Source organism: Ictidomys tridecemlineatus, chromosome 4 (genome assembly GCF_052094955.1).
Source record: "Ictidomys tridecemlineatus isolate mIctTri1 chromosome 4, mIctTri1.hap1, whole genome shotgun sequence".
Taxonomy (NCBI): domain Eukaryota; kingdom Metazoa; phylum Chordata; class Mammalia; order Rodentia; family Sciuridae; genus Ictidomys; species Ictidomys tridecemlineatus.
Window position 1 is genome coordinate 7050432 of NC_135480.1, and position 18064 is coordinate 7068495.

The window sequence follows — 18064 nt, forward strand, 5'->3', positions numbered from 1 at the left end:
GGGCCCTGGAGCCTAGTGTCGCCTCCATAATACATAAGTCTGCAAACACATCAAGATTTTTATTGTAGCCCCAAAAGTCCTGGTTAAAAGGCTGGCTAGTTTGGGGGGAGGGGAGCCAGATGGCTTCTGGCTCTGGCTGCAGTTCAAGTCAAGGGGCTGTAAGTGCAGTAGAGCTGAGATAAAGTCCTGCTCAGAACAGGTCCCAGATTCCTACAGGAAGAGAATGGCAGGGTTGGCTGGGATCTAGAGTGACCCAGGCCCCAGACTCCCTCAGATTCTCTCCCACTCTCACCTCTGCAGACGCCCGCACTTGATGGTGCTCAGCAGCATCTCCTGCTCCTTGGGGGTGGCACAGGCATCATAGGCAGCCAGGAGGCTGGGGATGGGGTATTTGATGGCTGACTATCTGAGCCAGCACAATGAGAACTAAAGCAGGAATAGGGTCAACCTGGGGTGGGGAGGTCAGGACACAGCAGACTTCCTGTGCCTGGCATTTTGGTCCTGCTCCATCCTGCCCTGCCCGCTTCCTGGGAACACTGGGACAGAATTAGCAAAAGCTCCCCCACAGCCCTCTCCTCCAGGAAGCATTCTCTGCTGCACCATATGTACCCTCCCCCATATCTGGGACATCATCCAGTCCTGGCTGACCAACCTCCATAAGCAACCCTGGGTTCAGCTCCTTGGGGGTGCCTAACCCTGGCTCTGCACAGTCCAATGGAGCCAGGCCCACTCTCCAAAAGCACAGGTTAAGCTACATTCCATGCAAGGAGGGCAAGGGCTGAGGACCCCTAGAAGGCCATCCAGGGATGTACCTGGCAGGGGTGCTGTATCGGTCCACCAGGGCTGCTGCCTTCTCCCCACTGATTCCACGAACCTGCATCAGCTGCCTGGCGAACACCTCACGCACAGACTGGGCCTGAGGTTGAGGAAGGCATGTGTCAGGTGGTGGGGGCCAAGATGCCTAAAGAAAAACTGGGCAGAGGCAGTACCTTGTTCTTGATGGCTCCTGTGTTGAAGTCACTGAAGGTGAGGAGTGAGCAGAGTGGGCTTGGGGAGGGCCTGGCCCCTGACTCAGGGTCCCCTGGGGTTCCCCAGGGACGGCTGCGTAGGGTGTGTCCCTGGGGGAAGAGGGGACTAAGGCCAGGCTAGAGCTCTAAGGGTCAGCCCCCAGCAGTCTTTCCCAGTCCTAGGCCTCTGAGCCTTCCTCCTTGGGGAAGTGATGGCCCAGGTAAGGGACCAGTTGAGACAGGTGCATCTGCTTACCTGGTAGAGTCTCTCCAGGCCCCTTGTCAAAAGGGCAAGGTAGGCAGCTGACTCCTTAATGTCTACTGTGCGCTTCACAAAGAAGCCATCAATGACCTGGTGGAAAGGACCCACAGGAAGTGGCAGATCCTGGCCTGAGCCACCACAGACCATATCCCCTGAAAACCTGGCCCTGCCTTGTGGCTTACCTGGGTGTTGGTGACAGCCTGCAGCAGTGTGCTCTCAGGAAGGCTAAGGTTGTGGACTGAGCCATACTCCTCCACCAGATACACCCGATGCCCCAGACCACAGCGCTTTAGTCGGAACTAGGGAGGAAGATAGAGGAGCAGACGGTTAGGCCTGTAAGCCCACATGCTTGGGCTGTCTATCACGTCACATTTGTGTGACTGTCTCACCAGTTAGCCTCCTCATCTTTGCTATCTCTTAGAGCCTCTACACCCGAGCTTGTGCTGTGACTTGTGGGAAAGCCCTTCTCTGTTTCTGAACACTGCCCATCCTTCAAGCCTCCCTTGGGTTATGTGGCCTCTGATCTAGGATCAGTGTAGCAGCAGGGACCAAGGCACAGCCTCTGCATTTCTATTTGCAGACATTTGGGCCCTGTTTAACCAAGACTGCAGGGGCTGGGTACAGAGGGGGTCTTTAACGTGCTCCTTGGCCCAGCTAAGAATCCTCCATTCTCACTATATTCCTGGTGGCCTGAGGGGATCTGAACCTGGGGCTGCCTACAGCAGCTTTAATAGGGCGTGGCTGCATGCATTGAGGGCTCTGCCTTGAGAACACCCAGCAGTGCTCCCCAGCTGCCTTTGGGCTGAGGCAGTGACCCTGGTGCAGGCAGAAAAAGCAAGGCGAGGAGGTCCAGCAAAGGAACCTTCTGCTCCCGGAAGCGGCCGTCGATGATGCTACTGCACAGGTCGTCTAGGCGCTTGCGTTCCACGATGTGATCCAGGACTAACTCTCCAGGTCTGGCTGCCAAGAAGTTAAAGAACCCATTGGCTTGTGTCCCACCTCTCTCCCCAAGGCCTGCCTCTAGTGCCTGCCCATCCACAGCCATTTACCTGGGTCTCTGGGCCTGATCTCCTGTGCCACCCACACAAAGTCCCCAACGTGCAGTTTACGCACTGTATGGGCCACATGCATCCGTTGTAGCTCTCGGAGCAGCTCTTGCCTATGTCCTGCCCTGAAATAACAGGGAGGGAGACCAAGATCAGGCCAGTACGCTCTACCCTGCAGCATCTTCTGATCATCCTCATGGATTTCCCCCCTCTACTTACCCCCTGGTCTCGCTGATGTCCACACACAATAGCACCTTGTACTCTCTAGGCCTCAGCTCCAGCAGTGGCTGATGGACCCCTCCTTCACTGGCACCACTATGGAGGGGGTGCTCTATGTGAGGCTAGAACTCCCAGTGCCAGGGCATCCCCCTACAACCCACAGAAGGTAGGGCAGCAGGTGTAGATCAGAGATAAAGGTGTGGTGTTGGCTTCATTTTTGCCCCGCCCCCCCCTTTTCTCCTCACAGTTCAGCTGAGGCTGCTCCTGGCACTGCTGACTCCTCCCCAGAGAGCTTCTCAGGTCCAGTGCCCACATTCAGTAAGCTCAGGCTTTCTGACTCAGCCAACTTCTGGGCCAGCTCCAGGCCCTCTGGGGTCAGTGAGTACCTGGGAGGTGGAGGAGACAAATATAGCTTTCCCTTCTTCACTCACATCTGGCAGGCTGTCACCCAGCTAGGCGGGCCTCTCTCCATCTTGGCAGCCCTGTGCAAAAACAAGTCCACTGGCTCCCTGTCTTCTTGTCTCTCAGATCAGTTTCCTGGGGGTCTTCCTACTGTTATTTGCCCTGTGTAATACATGTCACAGGCAAAAACTTTTTTCTCCTCGTTTGCTCATTCTATTCTCTCCTACCTGCCTATGAGTCCCCTCCCAGTTTTTTTTTTTTTTTGCCCTGGGGATTGAACCCAGGGACACTCTACCATTAAGCCTCATTCCCAGCTTTTTAAAATTTCTGAGTCTGCCTCTTGCTAAATTTTAATCTCACTTCAACCTACCAAGTAGCTAGGATCTCAGAAAGTGGGATATGGTGGTGGAGGCCTAATAGCCAGATTTTAATACATCTCATGCCTGTAATCTTAATAACTCCAGAGACTGCGGCAGGAGAATCAGAAGTGCAAGGTCAGCCTCAGCAACTTAGAGAGGATCTGAACTACTGAGTAAGACCCTGTCTCAAAATAGATGCAATAAAGTAAAAAGGCTGGGGGATGTAGCTCAGCGGTAAAGGCCCTCTGGTTTAATTCCCACTGCCAAAACCAAACAAACAAGAAAAGCAAAATTTAAGACATGCTAAATGCCCTCTCCTTGGCAAAGGCTTTCAGCTCCTGTAACAACTCTGGCACCCATCCTCCATCCCCTGCTGCCCCCCATTGCTCACATGCTCCTGGTACTCCAACAGTGTGGGCTCCTTTGTTGGTTTGATACTGGAGACTGAATCCAGGAGCACTTTTCTATTGAGCTACATCCCTAACCCTTTTTATATTTTGAGACAGGGTCTTGCTGAGTTGCCGAGGCTGGCCTTGAACTTGCAATCCTCTTTTCTCAGCCTCCCAGCTTAGTGTAGGCTCCTTGTGGGAAAGGCCAATCTTTCCCTGCCTCAACAGCAAATTGTGCAACTGTAGGGACTCACCAAGAATATCACATGTATCCTGTCCCTGCCTCCTGTATTCCCTGAATCTGGTCTCACCTGGCTGGCTGGTGTGTCCTGAGGACCAGGTTCCTATGCAGGAGGGAACGGAGAGCTGGCCAGGATTGAGCATTCCCAGGGACTACCTGTTGATAGAGAAAGAGACCCTCAGAGAGCCTGTAGTGCTACAAATCTAAGCTAGCTCCAGGTGCTGGCCAGGACCCATGCCACTGCTCACTGCCATGAAGTGCAGTTTGATGGGCTCCACCTGTCTTCCTCCACCTTGGTGCTCACCTTGAGGGCCTTCTGGGCACACCTCTGCAGCAGTTCCTCTTTGGTTAGGAAGCTGCGGCCTGCGGGATTCTCAAACAGAAACAACAGGGTAGGTTCAGTGCTGAGGCTCCTCCTCACTCTGCCAAAGTGACAGGGATGTTCTCTGCCCACCTTACCCAGAAAGGCACTTCCAGGAGCCTCCCCTCACTCCCACTGCCTCTATTGGCTATTACCAGTGTGGCTACTAACCAAGTGTTCCTGGTAGAGCTCCAGGAGAACTGCTCGGGCTCCTGAGTGCCGAGCTGGCCAGTAGCCACTTGAGCCTCCTGCTTGGGGCTGGGCAAGAACCTGAAAGGAACATAGGGACTCTGAACACAAATGCTGGCAAGTCACTGACGGCTCATTTCCTGGCATGGCTGTTTCAGCTGACTTCATGGTGCTGAGCAAGTCCCTCAGTTGCCTCCAGTTTTCTTGAATGACCCCCTGCAAATCTGGATGGGACAGTGCAGAGTTGCAGAGCAGGGGGCAGCTGTCTGGCCCAGCCTCAGTTCTGCCACCCACTGCAGAGCAGGAACACCAACAGCAGCCCCATTACTTCCTGGGCTGGGCCCCCTTAAATAGCTTCGTTAAGGAATTCCCTCTACAGCTGTTGTCAATATTCCCATTGCAGCTAAAACACAGTCTCAGAGAAGATAAGTCATTTGCCCTAGGCCAGGCATCACCCATGAGATTTGGACTCAGGCCTGTTAACATTCTCAAATCAAGAAATCCTACTAGCAGTACTCCCATTTCGTTTCCCAGTCCCCTTGCCGTTTCCTCACTGGCATGGAAGAGTCCTGGACATGGGCAGGTGACCCTTTCTGGGTTGGACGCATCTCTCCAGATGATGAGCCAGAAGCTGGGTTATCTGTGGGAACAAAAGAAAACGAGTCCCGCATCACACGTAATCTGGCAGTTGTGAGGTCTGGGATGCAGTCTGCTTGTGTATGTGAGTGCCAATCACTAGCCCCAAGTCAAACAGCAACTAGGACAGGAGTTGGGAATCTCGAAACTTAAGTATTCGAGATAGAGGTTGCACCTGGGGGAAACGGAGGATCTTCCCATTCCTGCCGGAGGTGATCACCACCTGAAGCTAGGTGCTGCTGCAGCCGCTCATCTAGCATACGGCAGAGCCCATCTCCGAAGTGCTGGAGTATCTTAGCTTCCCTCCCGCTTTGCAGGGGCAGAGGGTACCGCCTGAGGGAGCGCAGCGCCTGGCAGGGGTAGGGGAAGGGAACTAGGTCAGGATAGGCCAGGTCGTCTGGTTCCGCCAGCACCTGTTCCCAATTGACTGGAACCCACCTTCTGAAACACGAAACGCGTGCGACGCCCCCTGCTGGCCGCCTCATCCCGCCACTCGGTCAGCCAGCGTACGAAAAGCGGGTTGGGGCAAACCGGCAGCGGCCGTTTTCGGCCCAGGCGGACCGGCGCCGCCATGAGTCCCAGGGCGGATCCTCTGGCGCCTCGAGCCCGTGAGACTCGGGCACCTCCAGTTCTGGGGTCGGGAATGGAACACCTGGCTGGGGGTAGTGTGAGGGCGGGACCTGTCTAATCACGTGGCCCCAGAGGGTAACTAGCTGGAAGGTAGCCTCCTGCCGCCCTCCCGGCCCTGCACTACTCGAAGCGACTAACTGGAGAGCGGTCGCTATCACCTTTCGCTTAAGCTGCCTCCCTCCCCTCCCCAAGTCCAGGATCAGCCTTCAGGACCCGCCGTCTCCAAGCCTTGGAGCCTTGACACGCCCCTTCCTCCCACCCTTCTCCAATGAGTGAGCAGGGGCATCTTGTGCAAGCAATAGGAAGACCGACAGCGCCTCCTGCGACTGGGAGGGCGGACTGAGCCGGCGCTTAACGGAGCAACCTTAATTTGCCTGTTCCAAGGTCTGAGTTTCAGCCTCACCTTTGCAAAAGAGGTTGGACAGAGACTGGACTTGAAAAGATTTGTAGGGGGTGTGGGCAAGTGAGTGTAATTATATTTGTGGGAGAGACATCTAGGAAGGTGTGCAAGGGATGAGGACCCAAGGGTAAGGCAGAAAGAGCGAAGGATCTGAGGAAATAGTGATCTGGAGCCGCGGGACCCTGCGTGTGCATCGTGTGCGGCGTGAGTGTGTGCCTGGGGCTGCGAAGTCGGGGATTGCACAGAATGCCCAAGCTAGGTGGACCGAGGGAGAGGAAAAGTAGGAGAAAGACAGTAAGAAAGAGATGCCGCCAGTCCTGGCAAGTAAGTGGGGAGGCCTCAGGTGGGCACGTGGTCGGATCTCGCGTAGCCGGCTGTAGACAAAGGTAGAAAAGAACACTCGTCACTTCTGTGGCTCATTCGAAGTGGGGGATCCTCGAGTGGATTGAGGACCCTTAAAAGAGGTTCCGGGTTGACGGACACTTACAATGGAGCAGGACACGGGTTGAAGCAACCCCTCCCGCTCCCCGCCCAGGCCTCTAGCTATCTTGCCGGAAGTCGGGAGGTGCGGGCCTGCTGGGAGAGAGGCGGGCGCCAGACCTCAGGCCCGCCCTTCAGACTCCGCCTAGCCAGCGGTGTAGCATCCCCAGCAGGCTCCCGGCTCCCGCCTCCCTCCCCACGAGGCCTTATAAGGAGCCTGAAGTCGGCTTTCGGCCTGGCCCCACCCCCTCTGGTCTCTTGTCCTAATAAGGACATCTAGGGCATCCCGCTGTCGGGGGCGGGCGGAGAGCTCTCCAGGGTAACTGCGAAGCCCCCTCCCCCTCCTCGTTGCTCTGGGAAAATGCTAATTTCTAAAAAGGTGGTGCTAGTAGCCTCTTGAAGCGCCCCCGCTTGGGGGAGGCGGGGTCGAACTACCGCCTCTACCTGAAGCTCCAGGAGTTTGGCCCGTCGGCGGTGCGTTTGGGTGTCCCCGACTACAACCCCCGGCATGCTCTGTGAGGTACCCCACTCCCTGGCACTGTTCTCCATTTACACTCTTTATTCTGCTAATGGGATTAAGGTCGCCAATTCCCCTTGCTTCTGACATGTTCGCGACCTTGCCTTCTTTTCCTGCAGAATGTGAAGTCATGGCCATTGTTCTAGGCTAACGAAATTTTCCCAGAGCTTCCCACTCTAATTACCCTTAAGGTCCTGCTCCTTTTTGCGAGTATCAGAATAGCCATAACCCTATGAACTAGGTTCAAATCTAGCTTGGTATCTTTCCCCTCTTCTCCCTATATGGTGAAAGGCACAAGAATTCTTGAATGCACAAATCCTCGCCTCCCCTCTTTATTAGGCAATGGATTTTACAAACATCTTTAAGCAAGAACAAAGCTCCCCTTTCAAATTTTTCCTAATGGCCTTTCTCCCTCCTATTCTTATTTTGTTGAAGTTGCATATGACCTTTCCTCCGGAGACCACAGTGGCTTCGTATACGAAAGGTACTCAAATATTTATTTAGGACACCTTTATACTTGCGATTCTCCTTTCTTTAGGACGAGATTCCGGGCCAATGAATAGTTGCTTCGATTCAGAGAAGCAAAATTCTATTCCAGATAAAAACTTAAGACTAAGGGATTCAGAAAGTGACAGGTGGGTCGTAGAAAAACCGTTTCACTGGGGAACGGTTTAGTAGGGAAAGGTTTTCAGGTCATTTTACGCAGCGCCGGGACTATAGCTCAGATCAGAACGTTTCCTGGGAAATTCCACCAATGGGCTCACTTTCCGCGCCATGTCTCCACCCCTTCAGCTGCCTCGGCCTACATTTCCACGCATGCACTGCGGAGCAGGGTGGTGGGCCATGCGACAGACTATTACCCAGAGAACCCCACGACGGCGCAGCACCCTTGGACTCCATTTCCCGTCGGCCCGCTCGGGGAGCGCCGGAAGCTCGCCCCGCCCCTCATTGTGCGGCTCCTACTAAACGGAAGGGGCCGGGAGAGGCCGCGTTCAGTCGGATCCCGGCAGCAGCTGCGGCGACTCTCGTCTTCGTAGGCTCTTCTTGTCGTCTTCCTTTCGCTTCCGGAAACATGGTGAGCGGCAGGTCACGGTGCCCGAGGGGAGGCGGCTGCGGATCGGTCGCTTGCGCGCGGGGGTCACCGGGGATTGATGTCGGCAACCCCTCCCCCAGCGCCCCAGGCGGGATGAGGGTCTCGCACTGAGGGGCGGACGGCGATGGCCCGCGCGTGCGCGCCCGTGGAAGCGAGGAAGGGCCGGCTGGGACGTCGCTCGCGCGCCCCCTGGACTCCTTTCCCCTCCCCCATCCGCTGGTGCGCCCGCGCGGACACCGGGCGTGGGGGAGGGGGCTCGCGGGTACGCGCCCCTCGCGAAGCAGCCGGCGTAGCGCGTTTCACGAGGGCGCGCCCCCAGCAGAGCACGCGGCGTCCAAACCTGGCCCGGGGACGGCCAGAGAAAAGCGCGCGCGAGGTCTCGGCGCGCGCGCCCCACCCAAGGGCTGTTCCTTTCTCTTCGTTACCCTCCCTCGGCGGGCGGGTCTGTCTCGGGAGCAGGTGGCAGGGAATGCCGGCTCCCGGGAGAGGCGGGGGCGCGGTGCCTAGGGGGATGCTATGTCGACGGCGTCCTGTTTGGGGCGCCGGGCCGACGGTTAGGGGCTTGCACTGTAAGGCTTGGAGTGGATCTTAGAGGCCGTGGACCTGCGAGCGAGCGCGCACTGCGAACTGGGTTTTCGCCTGTACCGCCGGCCGGCGTTGGAACAGCACTGTCGACCGGCCGGCGCGTGCGCATACATTCAAGCCTGTCCACCGGGGCTGAAAGCTCCCGACAAACGGGCCTTTGGCTTTGCCGGATGGGGCCTGAGGGTGGAGCCGAGTTTAGGGAAGTGACCCAGGCAGGCACCGCCCGGAAACCGTCCCGCCCCCTATATTTAGCCCGAAGGCTTCGAGAACTAAGGCTTGTGTAAGCTCCCAGATTACAGCCTGTAGCTGACAGGCCTACAGTCTCGTCCTTAAAGGTGCTTTCTGGATGTTGAGGTCCTGGAGGTGCCACTGCCTTTCCCGAACGGGTTTCTTTCTTTGGGAGGGGGCCGGACCTAGCCCATCTCTTCTCCGCCTACTCCGGAAGTGGCCGAGTCACGTGGCCAGCTTCCGCTGCAGTTCCGCGGGCGGGGTTGGGGGAGCGGATTTCGCCAGGGACAGTCGCTGCCTCTCCTTAGAGCTTCCTCTAGTACGATCCAGCATAGTTTAAAGAGGGCTCGAAGATGCTGGGAACTATAGTTATGCCTGGTATTAGCAACTCTGGGACCCAGAACCACTCCTGGAGGACAGGGAATTGTCCAGCAGGGTCCTAATTGGGAGTTAGAATTTCTTTCTTTTTTGGGGGAAGATCTCTGAAGGGAAGAGTGTCGTTTTGTAATAACTGCATAGAGCCGTTCTGATGGGCTTGCCAAAACTAATTGTATACCTGTTGGTGACCCATCTGGAGTGTTATAGAATCTTGGTTTCCTCTTTGGATACTAGGGCCCAGGTTTTTGGTCCTTCGGCCTGTGAAGTTCAAAGGCATCCCTTTATCCAAAGACTGAGATGGAGTACCAAGAGTAGGAACCAAACTCTTAGCCTATGGGTTTTTTTAATTCTGGGTTCACAGTGCAGCCAAGGCTTTGCTTTTTACAGGTTTTCAGTTGCTATCCTGTAAGATGGGGGACAGGGGATTTTGAATTAGGTAACTGAAGGTCTTTTCCAGGGCTGCCATGCAGTGGTTGTAGGCTATTTGGTTTTTTGGTGGTGAGTTGAGTGGGAAAGTAATGACTTGCCTTGGGAAGGGAATTAGTGATCCCTTGAGACTAGGGCTAAGGACTGTACTTGGCATCCAGACAGAGATCTCTTGAGAACAGAAAGGAGGGACTGTAAGGAGCAGTTCTACAGAATTCTTATGAGGTGTGTCTGGTTTCATTTCTCAGGCTTCTGGTGTGGCTGTCTCTGATGGCGTCATCAAGGTATTCAATGATATGAAGGTACGCAAATCTTCAACGCCAGAGGAAGTGAAGAAGCGTAAGAAGGCAGTGCTGTTCTGCCTGAGTGAGGACAAGAAGAACATCATCTTGGAGGAGGGCAAGGAGATCCTGGTAGGTGATGTGGGCCAGACTGTGGATGATCCCTACGCCACCTTTGTCAAGATGCTGCCAGACAAGGACTGCCGCTATGCCCTCTATGATGCTACCTATGAGACCAAGGAGAGCAAGAAAGAGGACCTGGTGTTTATCTTCTGGTGAGCTTCTCATTCAGGCAGTTTTGTCTTCTTTCTCAGAAGAGCTTGACATTTGTCTTACTAGTTGGAGGGGTTTTGGAAGAGGGTTTGTAAAATAACACTTGTTAGTGGGGAACTTGACAAACTTCCTCAGTGCTGGAGGTTAGCTTAAGTGTTTCTCTGGGTTGTGCAGAGCCTGAGGGCAGTTGGTGGCAAGTTTCCTGACTCTTGGTTTCTCTCTAGGGCCCCTGAATCCGCACCCCTTAAGAGCAAAATGATCTATGCTAGTTCCAAGGACGCCATCAAGAAGAAGCTGACAGGTAGAGACCACAATGTGTACTTTTCTGTATCGGCTGCAGATGGGGTGAATGACATGGCAGAGGGGGTTTCCCCTCCCATCTTCACTCCTGTTGGGCGGTTTCTTATCTCATCCATCTGCTCTTGATGGCTCTTGATTTCTCTTCCCAGCCACAGAAACCCCCTACCCCAGTGCTTCCTGTTCACAGATGCTCTTTTTTATTCCCCACAGGGATCAAGCACGAATTACAAGCAAACTGCTATGAGGAGGTCAAGGACCGCTGCACCCTGGCTGAAAAACTGGGGGGCAGTGCCGTCATCTCTCTGGAGGGCAAGCCTTTGTGAGCCCCCTCCAGCCCCCTGCCTGGAGCATCTGGCAGCCCCAGACCTGCCCTAGGGGGTTGCAGGCTGCCCCCTTCCTGCCAGACCGGAGGGGCTGGGGGGATCCCAGCAGGGGGAGGGCATTCCCTTCACCCCAGTTGCCAAACAGCCCCCCCACCCCCTGGACCTTCCTCCTCCCTCCATCCCTGACGGTTCTGGCCTTCCCAAACTGCTTTTGATCTTCTATTCCTCTTGGGTTGAAACAGACCAAGTCTTCCCCCAGGCACCCAGTTTGGGGGGAGCCTGTATTTTTTTTAACGACACCCCTATTTCCCACCTGTTCCTCCCTCATCCCGTGCTGCCAATTTCTAACCGCAATAGTGACTCTGTGCTTGTCTGTTTAGTTCTGTGTATAAATGGAATATTGTGGAGATGATCCCTCCCTGTGCCGGCTGGTTCCCCTCCCTTTTCTCTTGGCCTTGACCATTCATGGAAGCAGGACCAGTAAGCGACCTTCAATTAAAAAACAAAAAACAAACAAAAAAAGACAACAATAAAAAGGCTTGTTAATGTGGTATTTGTTTTAGTTGAGGCTTGGCAGGGGGGTGTACTGAAAGGAACAGTCTCTCTCCTCTGCACCCCACCCCCTTGTCTTCCTGGTGACTTTCTGAGACTCCCTTCTAATAGTTGATGCTCTTAATGTTGCAGTTGTTACCAAGGTGGGTGGCAGAGCACATGGTGTGTCTGCTGTTAATGCAGGGACACTAACAGAAATAGCTTCACACCAGAATTAGTTGCCCCTGGAGCCTTATTGAGGTGGGGTGTCCCTGGTCTGGTGTGGGTTGCAGTGCAGGTTACAAGTGCTCTGTTGAACTACTTTGTCCACCCTCAAGGTTCTCTTGGGTTATCTTTCCTCTCCTCATCCTTAGGATGGCTGATTAACGTAATTTATGAGTGCTGTGTTGAGTGGCTGCTCTGAGTCAGAAAGCTAAGTTAAGCCTTTGGCCTTCTTTAGATTTGGCTGGAGTCCATGCAAGATGGGGCCAGCCAGGTGGAGCCCAGGACTTAAGACTCAGGTGTCTGTAGTCCCACCTCTCTGTATATAACCAAGGTCCTTAGCCTCTTGCCAGCATTTCTGTGGGCTCTTTCCAGCCTATACTTTGGGCTTTCACTGCCTAACAGGCACAAATAGCTAAGAAGCCTGGACCAGGGCAGAGTGAGTTGAGGTAATATGAAGTTTAAAACTACCCCAATCGAGCTGGGGGCAGTGGCATATACCTATAATCTTGACAACTTTGGAGACCCCAAAAGGGGCTGGAGGATATAGCTCAGTGGCATAGAACTGTCAAATCCCCAGGGCCAAAAATAATAATCATAATAGTAATAGTGGAAAATTCTGGAGTTAATACCATTCCTTAACTTTGCAAGTTATGGGAGGGAGGGAGGCTGGAGATGTGGGTCCATTTTCTTGGTCAAGAAAATGTGATTAGTCTGAAGTATGGTCTTTCCTAGGATTTGTGAGGCAAACCTTGGCTGTTCTGGGTCTTACAGTTTCCTTTGAAGAGCCTGATACCATCCTGCCCTGTCCTAAGGTGTGCCTTGAGCTGTGAGAAGCAAAGACAAGTAGGTCCCCTTGTTGCAAAGTCAGGCTCTTTATTAAGAACGAAGGTGGGGCAACAGTGTCTAATGAACTTCAATGATGGGAAAGTTGGATTCAGCATGAGGCTATGGCTGGGAGACCATTTTTAGGGGAGGAGGAATTGAGGCCTAGTCTCAGGGCAGGGTCTGGCTGCTGAATCTCCAGAACAAGGGTTTTCTGGAGAAGTAGGGTGCTGATCTGCAAAGGAGAGATACTTTAATTTCCCTACTCCTTCCTTAGGCTGGGAGCTTTCCTTTCCACACCTCAGCTTATGGGTCCTGGCCCAAGATGGAGCTGCTAACAGGCCACCTGACCCCTGCCCAACACAGGCACACACTTGGGAGAAGCTGGGGGCTCTCACCTTCGCATGTTGAGTTCCAGCTCTACCAACTTTTTTTGTGGAAAAAGGAGACCCAGCAGGATCTGCAGTCCACAGGCTCTTGCAAGGTGGAGAATTGGGAATAGGCAGTATAGCTGGGTAGCAGTTTGGGGACTGTGGGCTGTGGGGATCACCCTGCTTGGCAGAGTCAGGCAATCAAATCACTGGCAACACAGCTGTTGGTGGCTCTCAGCTGGTCATCTCCCAGTTCCTGGTGCATGCTTTATCCAAATCCTTACTGGCATTCTCATGGTTGCCGGTAGCTGCTGGTACAGTAGGTCCTACAGCCACCAGTCACAGGGTAATCACTGCTCACAGCTTTGCCTGCTCACCCTCCCCACATTGACTTCCAGCTCTGAGGGTGCCTTGGGGCTGCGCCTGACCTAGACTGTCCATGAGTATGTAATATCTTAGCATGTCTAACAGGCCACCTGGCCCTCCAACTTGTGCATCAGGTTGGTGGGGACTGGGAAGCAAGTTATCCAAAAGGGCAGCTAAGGTGTGGGAGTCCCCCTCTTCCTCAAAATATCCAGCAGAGACTCACTTGGTAACCACTAAAGGTCAGAAAGCCCTGATGCTCAAGGGAGCCAGCCAGGGAAGACTTCAGAGTGGAAGTGGTCTCTGATCTGGGCCTTTGCAATGGAGTTAGCCAGACAGAGGCAAAGGCTCTGGAGATGTGCAAGCTTGGTATGTGTCAGAGGACAGTCATAGGTTGGGGGGGCGGGCATGTTGGACAAAGCTGAGAAAGGCAGCAGTGGCCTGATCACAAAAGGCTTGAAAGTTAAGGGTCTGGGGTTGTAGCTCAGTGGTACAGCCCTTGCCCAGCATGCATGAGGCCCTGGGTTCAATCCCAGCACCACATAAAAATAATCAAAATAAAGGTATTGTGTCCATCTACAAATAAAAAAAGTATTAAAAGAAAAAAGTAAAGTTTAGAGGCTTTGGCTTTGTATCTTGGGTAGGTTCTGAAATGGGGAGGGCCCCTGTGCAGGCCTCAGGTGGGGAAGAGATGAAGTCCAAAAGAAGAAAGGTTGACATACTCCAGTGACTTCCTTGGAGAAAGAGTTCAGGAAGTGTATCTGGGCAGGATGTTAGTGGCTCATGGTAGCCTGCCAGAGGCACGTGGCACATCCTTGTGCCTTACCAAGCCGACTTCCTACCCTTCCCTCATCTCATACACACTTGAGGATCCTTTCTTTCATTCCACATCTCATTACACTAGTCTAGTGGGAGTCCAGAGTGCCACCAGGCCCACCTATCACTAATGTTTCAAATTGGCCCTGCAGCTTTGCCCTCTCCCAGGACTCTTCTTCCTGACAGAGGCTCATTGTGAAAGGCTTTGAGCATAACAAGGCAGTATTCGCCCTCAGTTGTTCAAAGAGCTCTGCCAATTTGGGCAAGCTTCTAGGTGATGGGAAAGACTTAGGACAGGGGTCTGATGCAGTTCAAAGCCTCCCTGCCCTCAGCCCCTCCTTGGGAGTCTCCCCTTTCTCTTCCAACCAATCCTCTGTGGGAACTTGTGTATCTCCTACCTAGAGCTAACAGCAGCCTTCTACAGAGTGACCTTTCAATGGGCACACGGTTTACAGGCATAGACAGGTCAAGAGAGGTTACAATTCCTCAAATCTTAAGTTGATTGATTTCCTGTGTTCCCAGGCTGCTCAGTGCAGCTGAAAAGGATATAATGATCTGCTGGGCCTGTTGGGGAACAACCCGCCATCAGAGCTTCTACGTCAGAACATCAAGCCTTATCCTTGGTATTCATCATGATGGACAGATGCCATGGTGTTCCCTGCTCTCCTTTCCCCCAAGGAGTGAAATCACTAGGAAAAGGCAGGTGTCCAGGGCCCCCTGACTCTGTGTCCATTGTGGATAGGCATGACACAGTCTGCCCAGAGATAGGCATCTGAGATGCAGGTATGGTATTCCAACAGGAAGGTCCTCATGCTCAAAGAAGTCATCCACCTCCTAAGTGAGCCAGACAAGATGCTTACCTAGGTTACCAGAATAGGAACACAGGCCCCTAGGGTGGCAAATCTTGCAACCCAGCCCAGTCTGTCCATGGCTTCCCTCCCACAACCAACCTTGCCATAGGCTTGAGGACTTGGGTTGAATCCAGAGAGGGGCTCCACGGTCACCTTGAGCCTAAAATACCAGTGATGAGGCTTCATCTGCAAGCCTCGTGATATACTTCAGAAGCCCCATGAGCTCTTTCCTGTTGTTCCCTCTGATGCTCAGCTGGGGCACACAAAAGGAAGATGAGATGCTGGGGTGGGTGTTTGAATTGCCCATCCCCAATCATGAGATAGGGGCTTGAGCCTAGTGGTAGTCTTCTTTAGCTTCACAACTCCACCCAGAAGGTGACCATAGTACTCTGGCCTGACTCATATCCCAGCAGTGTTCCAAAACCACAAAGTTGTGGTCTTGATGCAGGCTGGGTGGGTTGCCAGTGTTGCAGAATTCATGCATTGCAAACTATCTTAAAGATGGCCAGGGACTTTTTGTAGGAGTGTAGGCAGCTCTGGGGCCCTGTTGGGCTCCACTGCCCTGCCCATCTTCCCCTCAGCAGTCCTGGGGCCAGAGGAACTTTCATAGGGGCATAGGTAAGAAATCATGGAGTTCTGGGAAGAGTGGGGCTGGGGCTTGGCCACCAGAAGGAGGAGGAGGTGGCACTCATGCTTCTAGCTCCTGCTTCATTTTGGCAGATTCTTAATTAGGGTTAGGGTTAGTTGTCCTGCTCATGGAGCTTCTGCAGATTTTCCTTTGAAAAAAAAAGCCTGGCCTGGGAGGAACTGGGGCAGGGGGAATCTCCTCAAAGGAGGAATAGGTTGCTGAGGAGGCCACTCGCCCATGCATCTGGCCTGCCTCTCACAGCCCATCCTGGTGTAGTCCTCATTCCCTGTATAGGTGTCATGTAGCCAGATGAATTTCTCCATGCTGCCATAAAATTGAGAATTCGGTGTGGGTAAAATGAGGGAGGCAGCTCTGGAAACCAAAAAGACACCCTCCCCACCCCATTTAAAGATGAGTCTAACAGAGAAGTGAAGTAATTTGTCCAAGGGCACAGAGCTGCAAAGCAACAGGGTTATAATTGAACTCAGTTTCTTGATTCCTAGACCTACCCCTTTCCCTACTGGTACTTCAGGGACCCTTCACCTTGGCATAAGAAATAAGTTCCCACCTTACCTGTTGAGGGCTGCCAAAACCATCCCAATCACTACTTTTGCTATCAAGAAGCAAGAGACTTCAGGCATAAACATTTCTCCAAGTGAAAAGGTCCAGGAAGCATCAAGCTATCAGTTCATTTTTTTTTAAATTTATTTTTCAGTTGTAGTTGGGCACAATATCTTTATCTTATTTATTTTTATGTAGTGCTGAGGATTGAGCCCAGCACCTTGCACATGCTAGGTGAATGCTCTACTGCTGAGCCACAACTCCAGTTCTATCAGTTCATTCTTGCTTTAAGCTATTCAATGTGTGTGTTGTGTGTGTTGTGTATTTGTGTATTTCTTTTCCATGTGCACTTAATTGAATATGTCCACACCACTGTGCCAGATGATGCCAAGGAGATAGGAAGAGCCTTCATCAATAAAGCTGCCCTTCCTTTAAGCACTGCTCACCCACAAATGGGCACCTGCCCCTACAGACCTCCTCACTCTCCTCTCATTGATTTTGGCATGCTTTGGAGACGCCTATGATGGGGATCAATGATCTATGGGTCCCAAAACAGACCAGGCCCTGCCTAACAATGGCACATCTGTGGCTGGTCTAGTGATTTCTCCTCCACACACAGAGACAACCACCCCTCCTCTGGCTTTAGCCCATGAAGGAACTGACCCTGAGGTCACCAATTATGGAGTTATCTGTCTCCTTTTTATTATTATTACTATTTTTATTTTTTTAAAAATAAATATTTGGTTTTTAGTTGTAGTTGGACACAATACCTTAATTTTATTTATTTTTATGTGGTGCTGAGGGCCTTGAATATGCTAGTTGTGTGCTCAACCGCTGAGCCACAACCCCAGCCCAATTATTATTTTTTAATTATTTATTTTTTAGTTATAGTTTGACACAATACCTTTATTATATTTATTTATTTTTATGTGGTGCTGAGGATAGAACTCAAGGCCTCACACATGGTAGGCAAGCACTCTACCGCTGAGCCACAACCCCAGCCCTTCCTTTTTATTATTTATTAATTTTTTTTTTCAGTACTGGTAATTGAACCTGGGTGCTATATCACTGAGCTACATGCCAGCCCTTTTTTTTAATTTATTTTTTTGAAACAGGATCTAAGTTGCTGGCCTTGAACTTGTGATTTTTCTGACTCAGCCTCCTGAGTGGCTGGGATTACAGGTGTGCACCACTGCACTTGGCTCCTTTTTATTTTTTTAAATTGAGATATAAAGTGTACAAATCTTAAGTGTAAAGCACAGTTAATCTTTACATATGTATACCCTTGTGAAACCACCATTTAAATCCAGATATTTAGCTATTTCTATACTACAAAAGGCTACCTCTTATCTACAACCTAGTCAGTTACTCCCCAACCCAGAGCTAATGACTATTCTGACTTCTATCATGATAGATTAATTCTCTATAATCTTGAACTTTACATAAATGTTATTATTCCATGCCTTCTTGTGGCCCTGTTCTTGAGTGAGATCCACCTATTGCTGAATAGAGCAGTGGCTGTTTTAATTACGGTGTCATATTCCCTTATGTGATCATATCATAATTTCTGTACCCATTCTACTGGGAATGGGCATCTGGATTATTTCAAGTTTTTGACTATTATATTCACCGCACGACCAGCACACTGGTTTCATACAAGAGGTTTGTAGCATACAAGTTAACTAGTGAGATCAAAGTAAACACACAAGACTCAATTACCTTTTTTTTGACCAGGTCCCAGACGTAGCTCTCACCTCGAACCACCTGGTGGGGCAGCAAGGCTTACTCAGGACTAACAGGAGAGAGAGAGAGAGAGAGAGAGAGATAGAGAGAGAGAGAGAGAGAGAGAGAGAGAGAGAGAGAGAGGAGAG

At 52.1% G+C, this 18064-nt stretch overlaps 3 protein-coding genes across 12 annotated transcripts; 2 read left to right on the top strand and 1 right to left on the bottom strand.

Moving 5' to 3' along the window:
• Positions 1–40: 40 nt before the first annotated feature.
• Mus81 (MUS81 structure-specific endonuclease subunit) lies at positions 41–6772 on the bottom strand. 7 transcript variants are annotated; one of them, XM_021731778.3, is made up of 17 exons: positions 6629–6772; positions 5550–6515; positions 5335–5461; positions 5030–5115; positions 4458–4556; positions 4230–4298; positions 3996–4081; positions 2780–2920; positions 2535–2630; positions 2319–2440; positions 2132–2229; positions 1452–1568; positions 1264–1359; positions 990–1118; positions 813–916; positions 293–376; positions 41–210 (listed from the first exon to the last, which is right to left on the bottom strand). In XM_021731778.3, the coding sequence occupies exons 2-17, from the start codon at positions 5682–5684 to the stop codon at positions 144–146; spliced, it is 1656 nt and encodes a 551-aa protein (XP_021587453.2). In that variant the 5' UTR covers positions 5685–6515; positions 6629–6772; the 3' UTR covers positions 41–143. The 7 variants fall into 7 exon arrangements, with proteins under 7 accessions (XP_021587453.2, XP_077901707.1, XP_077901706.1 ...); XM_078045581.1 differs by having other exon boundaries at positions 293–426; positions 5287–5461; XM_078045580.1 differs by having other exon boundaries at positions 5287–5461; positions 6629–6771.
• Positions 6773–6952: 180 nt separating this feature from the next.
• On the top strand, positions 6953–8209 carry LOC144376971 (uncharacterized). Its single transcript, XM_078045595.1, has 3 exons — positions 6953–7141; positions 7574–7622; positions 7931–8209. The coding sequence occupies exons 1-3, from the start codon at positions 7130–7132 to the stop codon at positions 8173–8175; spliced, it is 306 nt and encodes a 101-aa protein (XP_077901721.1). The 5' UTR covers positions 6953–7129; the 3' UTR covers positions 8176–8209.
• Cfl1 (cofilin 1) lies at positions 8069–11576 on the top strand. Of its 4 annotated transcripts, none has more exons than XM_021731780.3 (4): positions 8069–8213; positions 10097–10404; positions 10627–10703; positions 10913–11576. In XM_021731780.3, exons 1-4 carry the CDS (start codon positions 8211–8213, stop codon positions 11023–11025), a joined length of 501 nt encoding a protein of 166 aa, XP_021587455.1. In that variant the 5' UTR covers positions 8069–8210; the 3' UTR covers positions 11026–11576. The 4 variants fall into 4 exon arrangements, with proteins under 4 accessions (XP_021587455.1, XP_040140033.1, XP_077901718.1 ...); XM_040284099.2 differs by lacking the exon at positions 8069–8213 and adding an exon at positions 8341–8493; XM_078045592.1 differs by lacking the exon at positions 8069–8213 and adding an exon at positions 9148–9363.
• Positions 11577–18064: the final 6488 nt, after the last annotated feature.

Coding starts and splice junctions, on each gene's coding strand:
- LOC144376971 (XM_078045595.1), top strand. Junction 7,623..7,930: donor AGTGGCTTCGTATACGAAAG/GTACTCAAATAT, acceptor CCACCCCTTCAG/CTGCCTCGGCCTACATTTCC.
- Mus81 (XM_078045580.1), bottom strand. CDS start 5,684: ATGGCGGCGCCGGTCCGCCTGGGCCGAAAACGGCCGCTGCCGGTTTGC. Junction 2,631..2,779: donor GGAGCAGCCTCAGCTGAACT/GTGAGGAGAAAA, acceptor CCCCCTCCATAG/TGGTGCCAGTGAAGGAGGGG. Junction 2,230..2,318: donor GATCAGGCCCAGAGACCCAG/GTAAATGGCTGT, acceptor ACTTCTTGGCAG/CCAGACCTGGAGAGTTAGTC.
- Cfl1 (XM_078045592.1), top strand. CDS start 9,163: ATGTTGAGGTCCTGGAGGTGCCACTGCCTTTCCCGAACGGGTTTCTTT. Junction 10,405..10,626: donor GACCTGGTGTTTATCTTCTG/GTGAGCTTCTCA, acceptor GTTTCTCTCTAG/GGCCCCTGAATCCGCACCCC. Junction 10,704..10,912: donor CATCAAGAAGAAGCTGACAG/GTAGAGACCACA, acceptor TATTCCCCACAG/GGATCAAGCACGAATTACAA.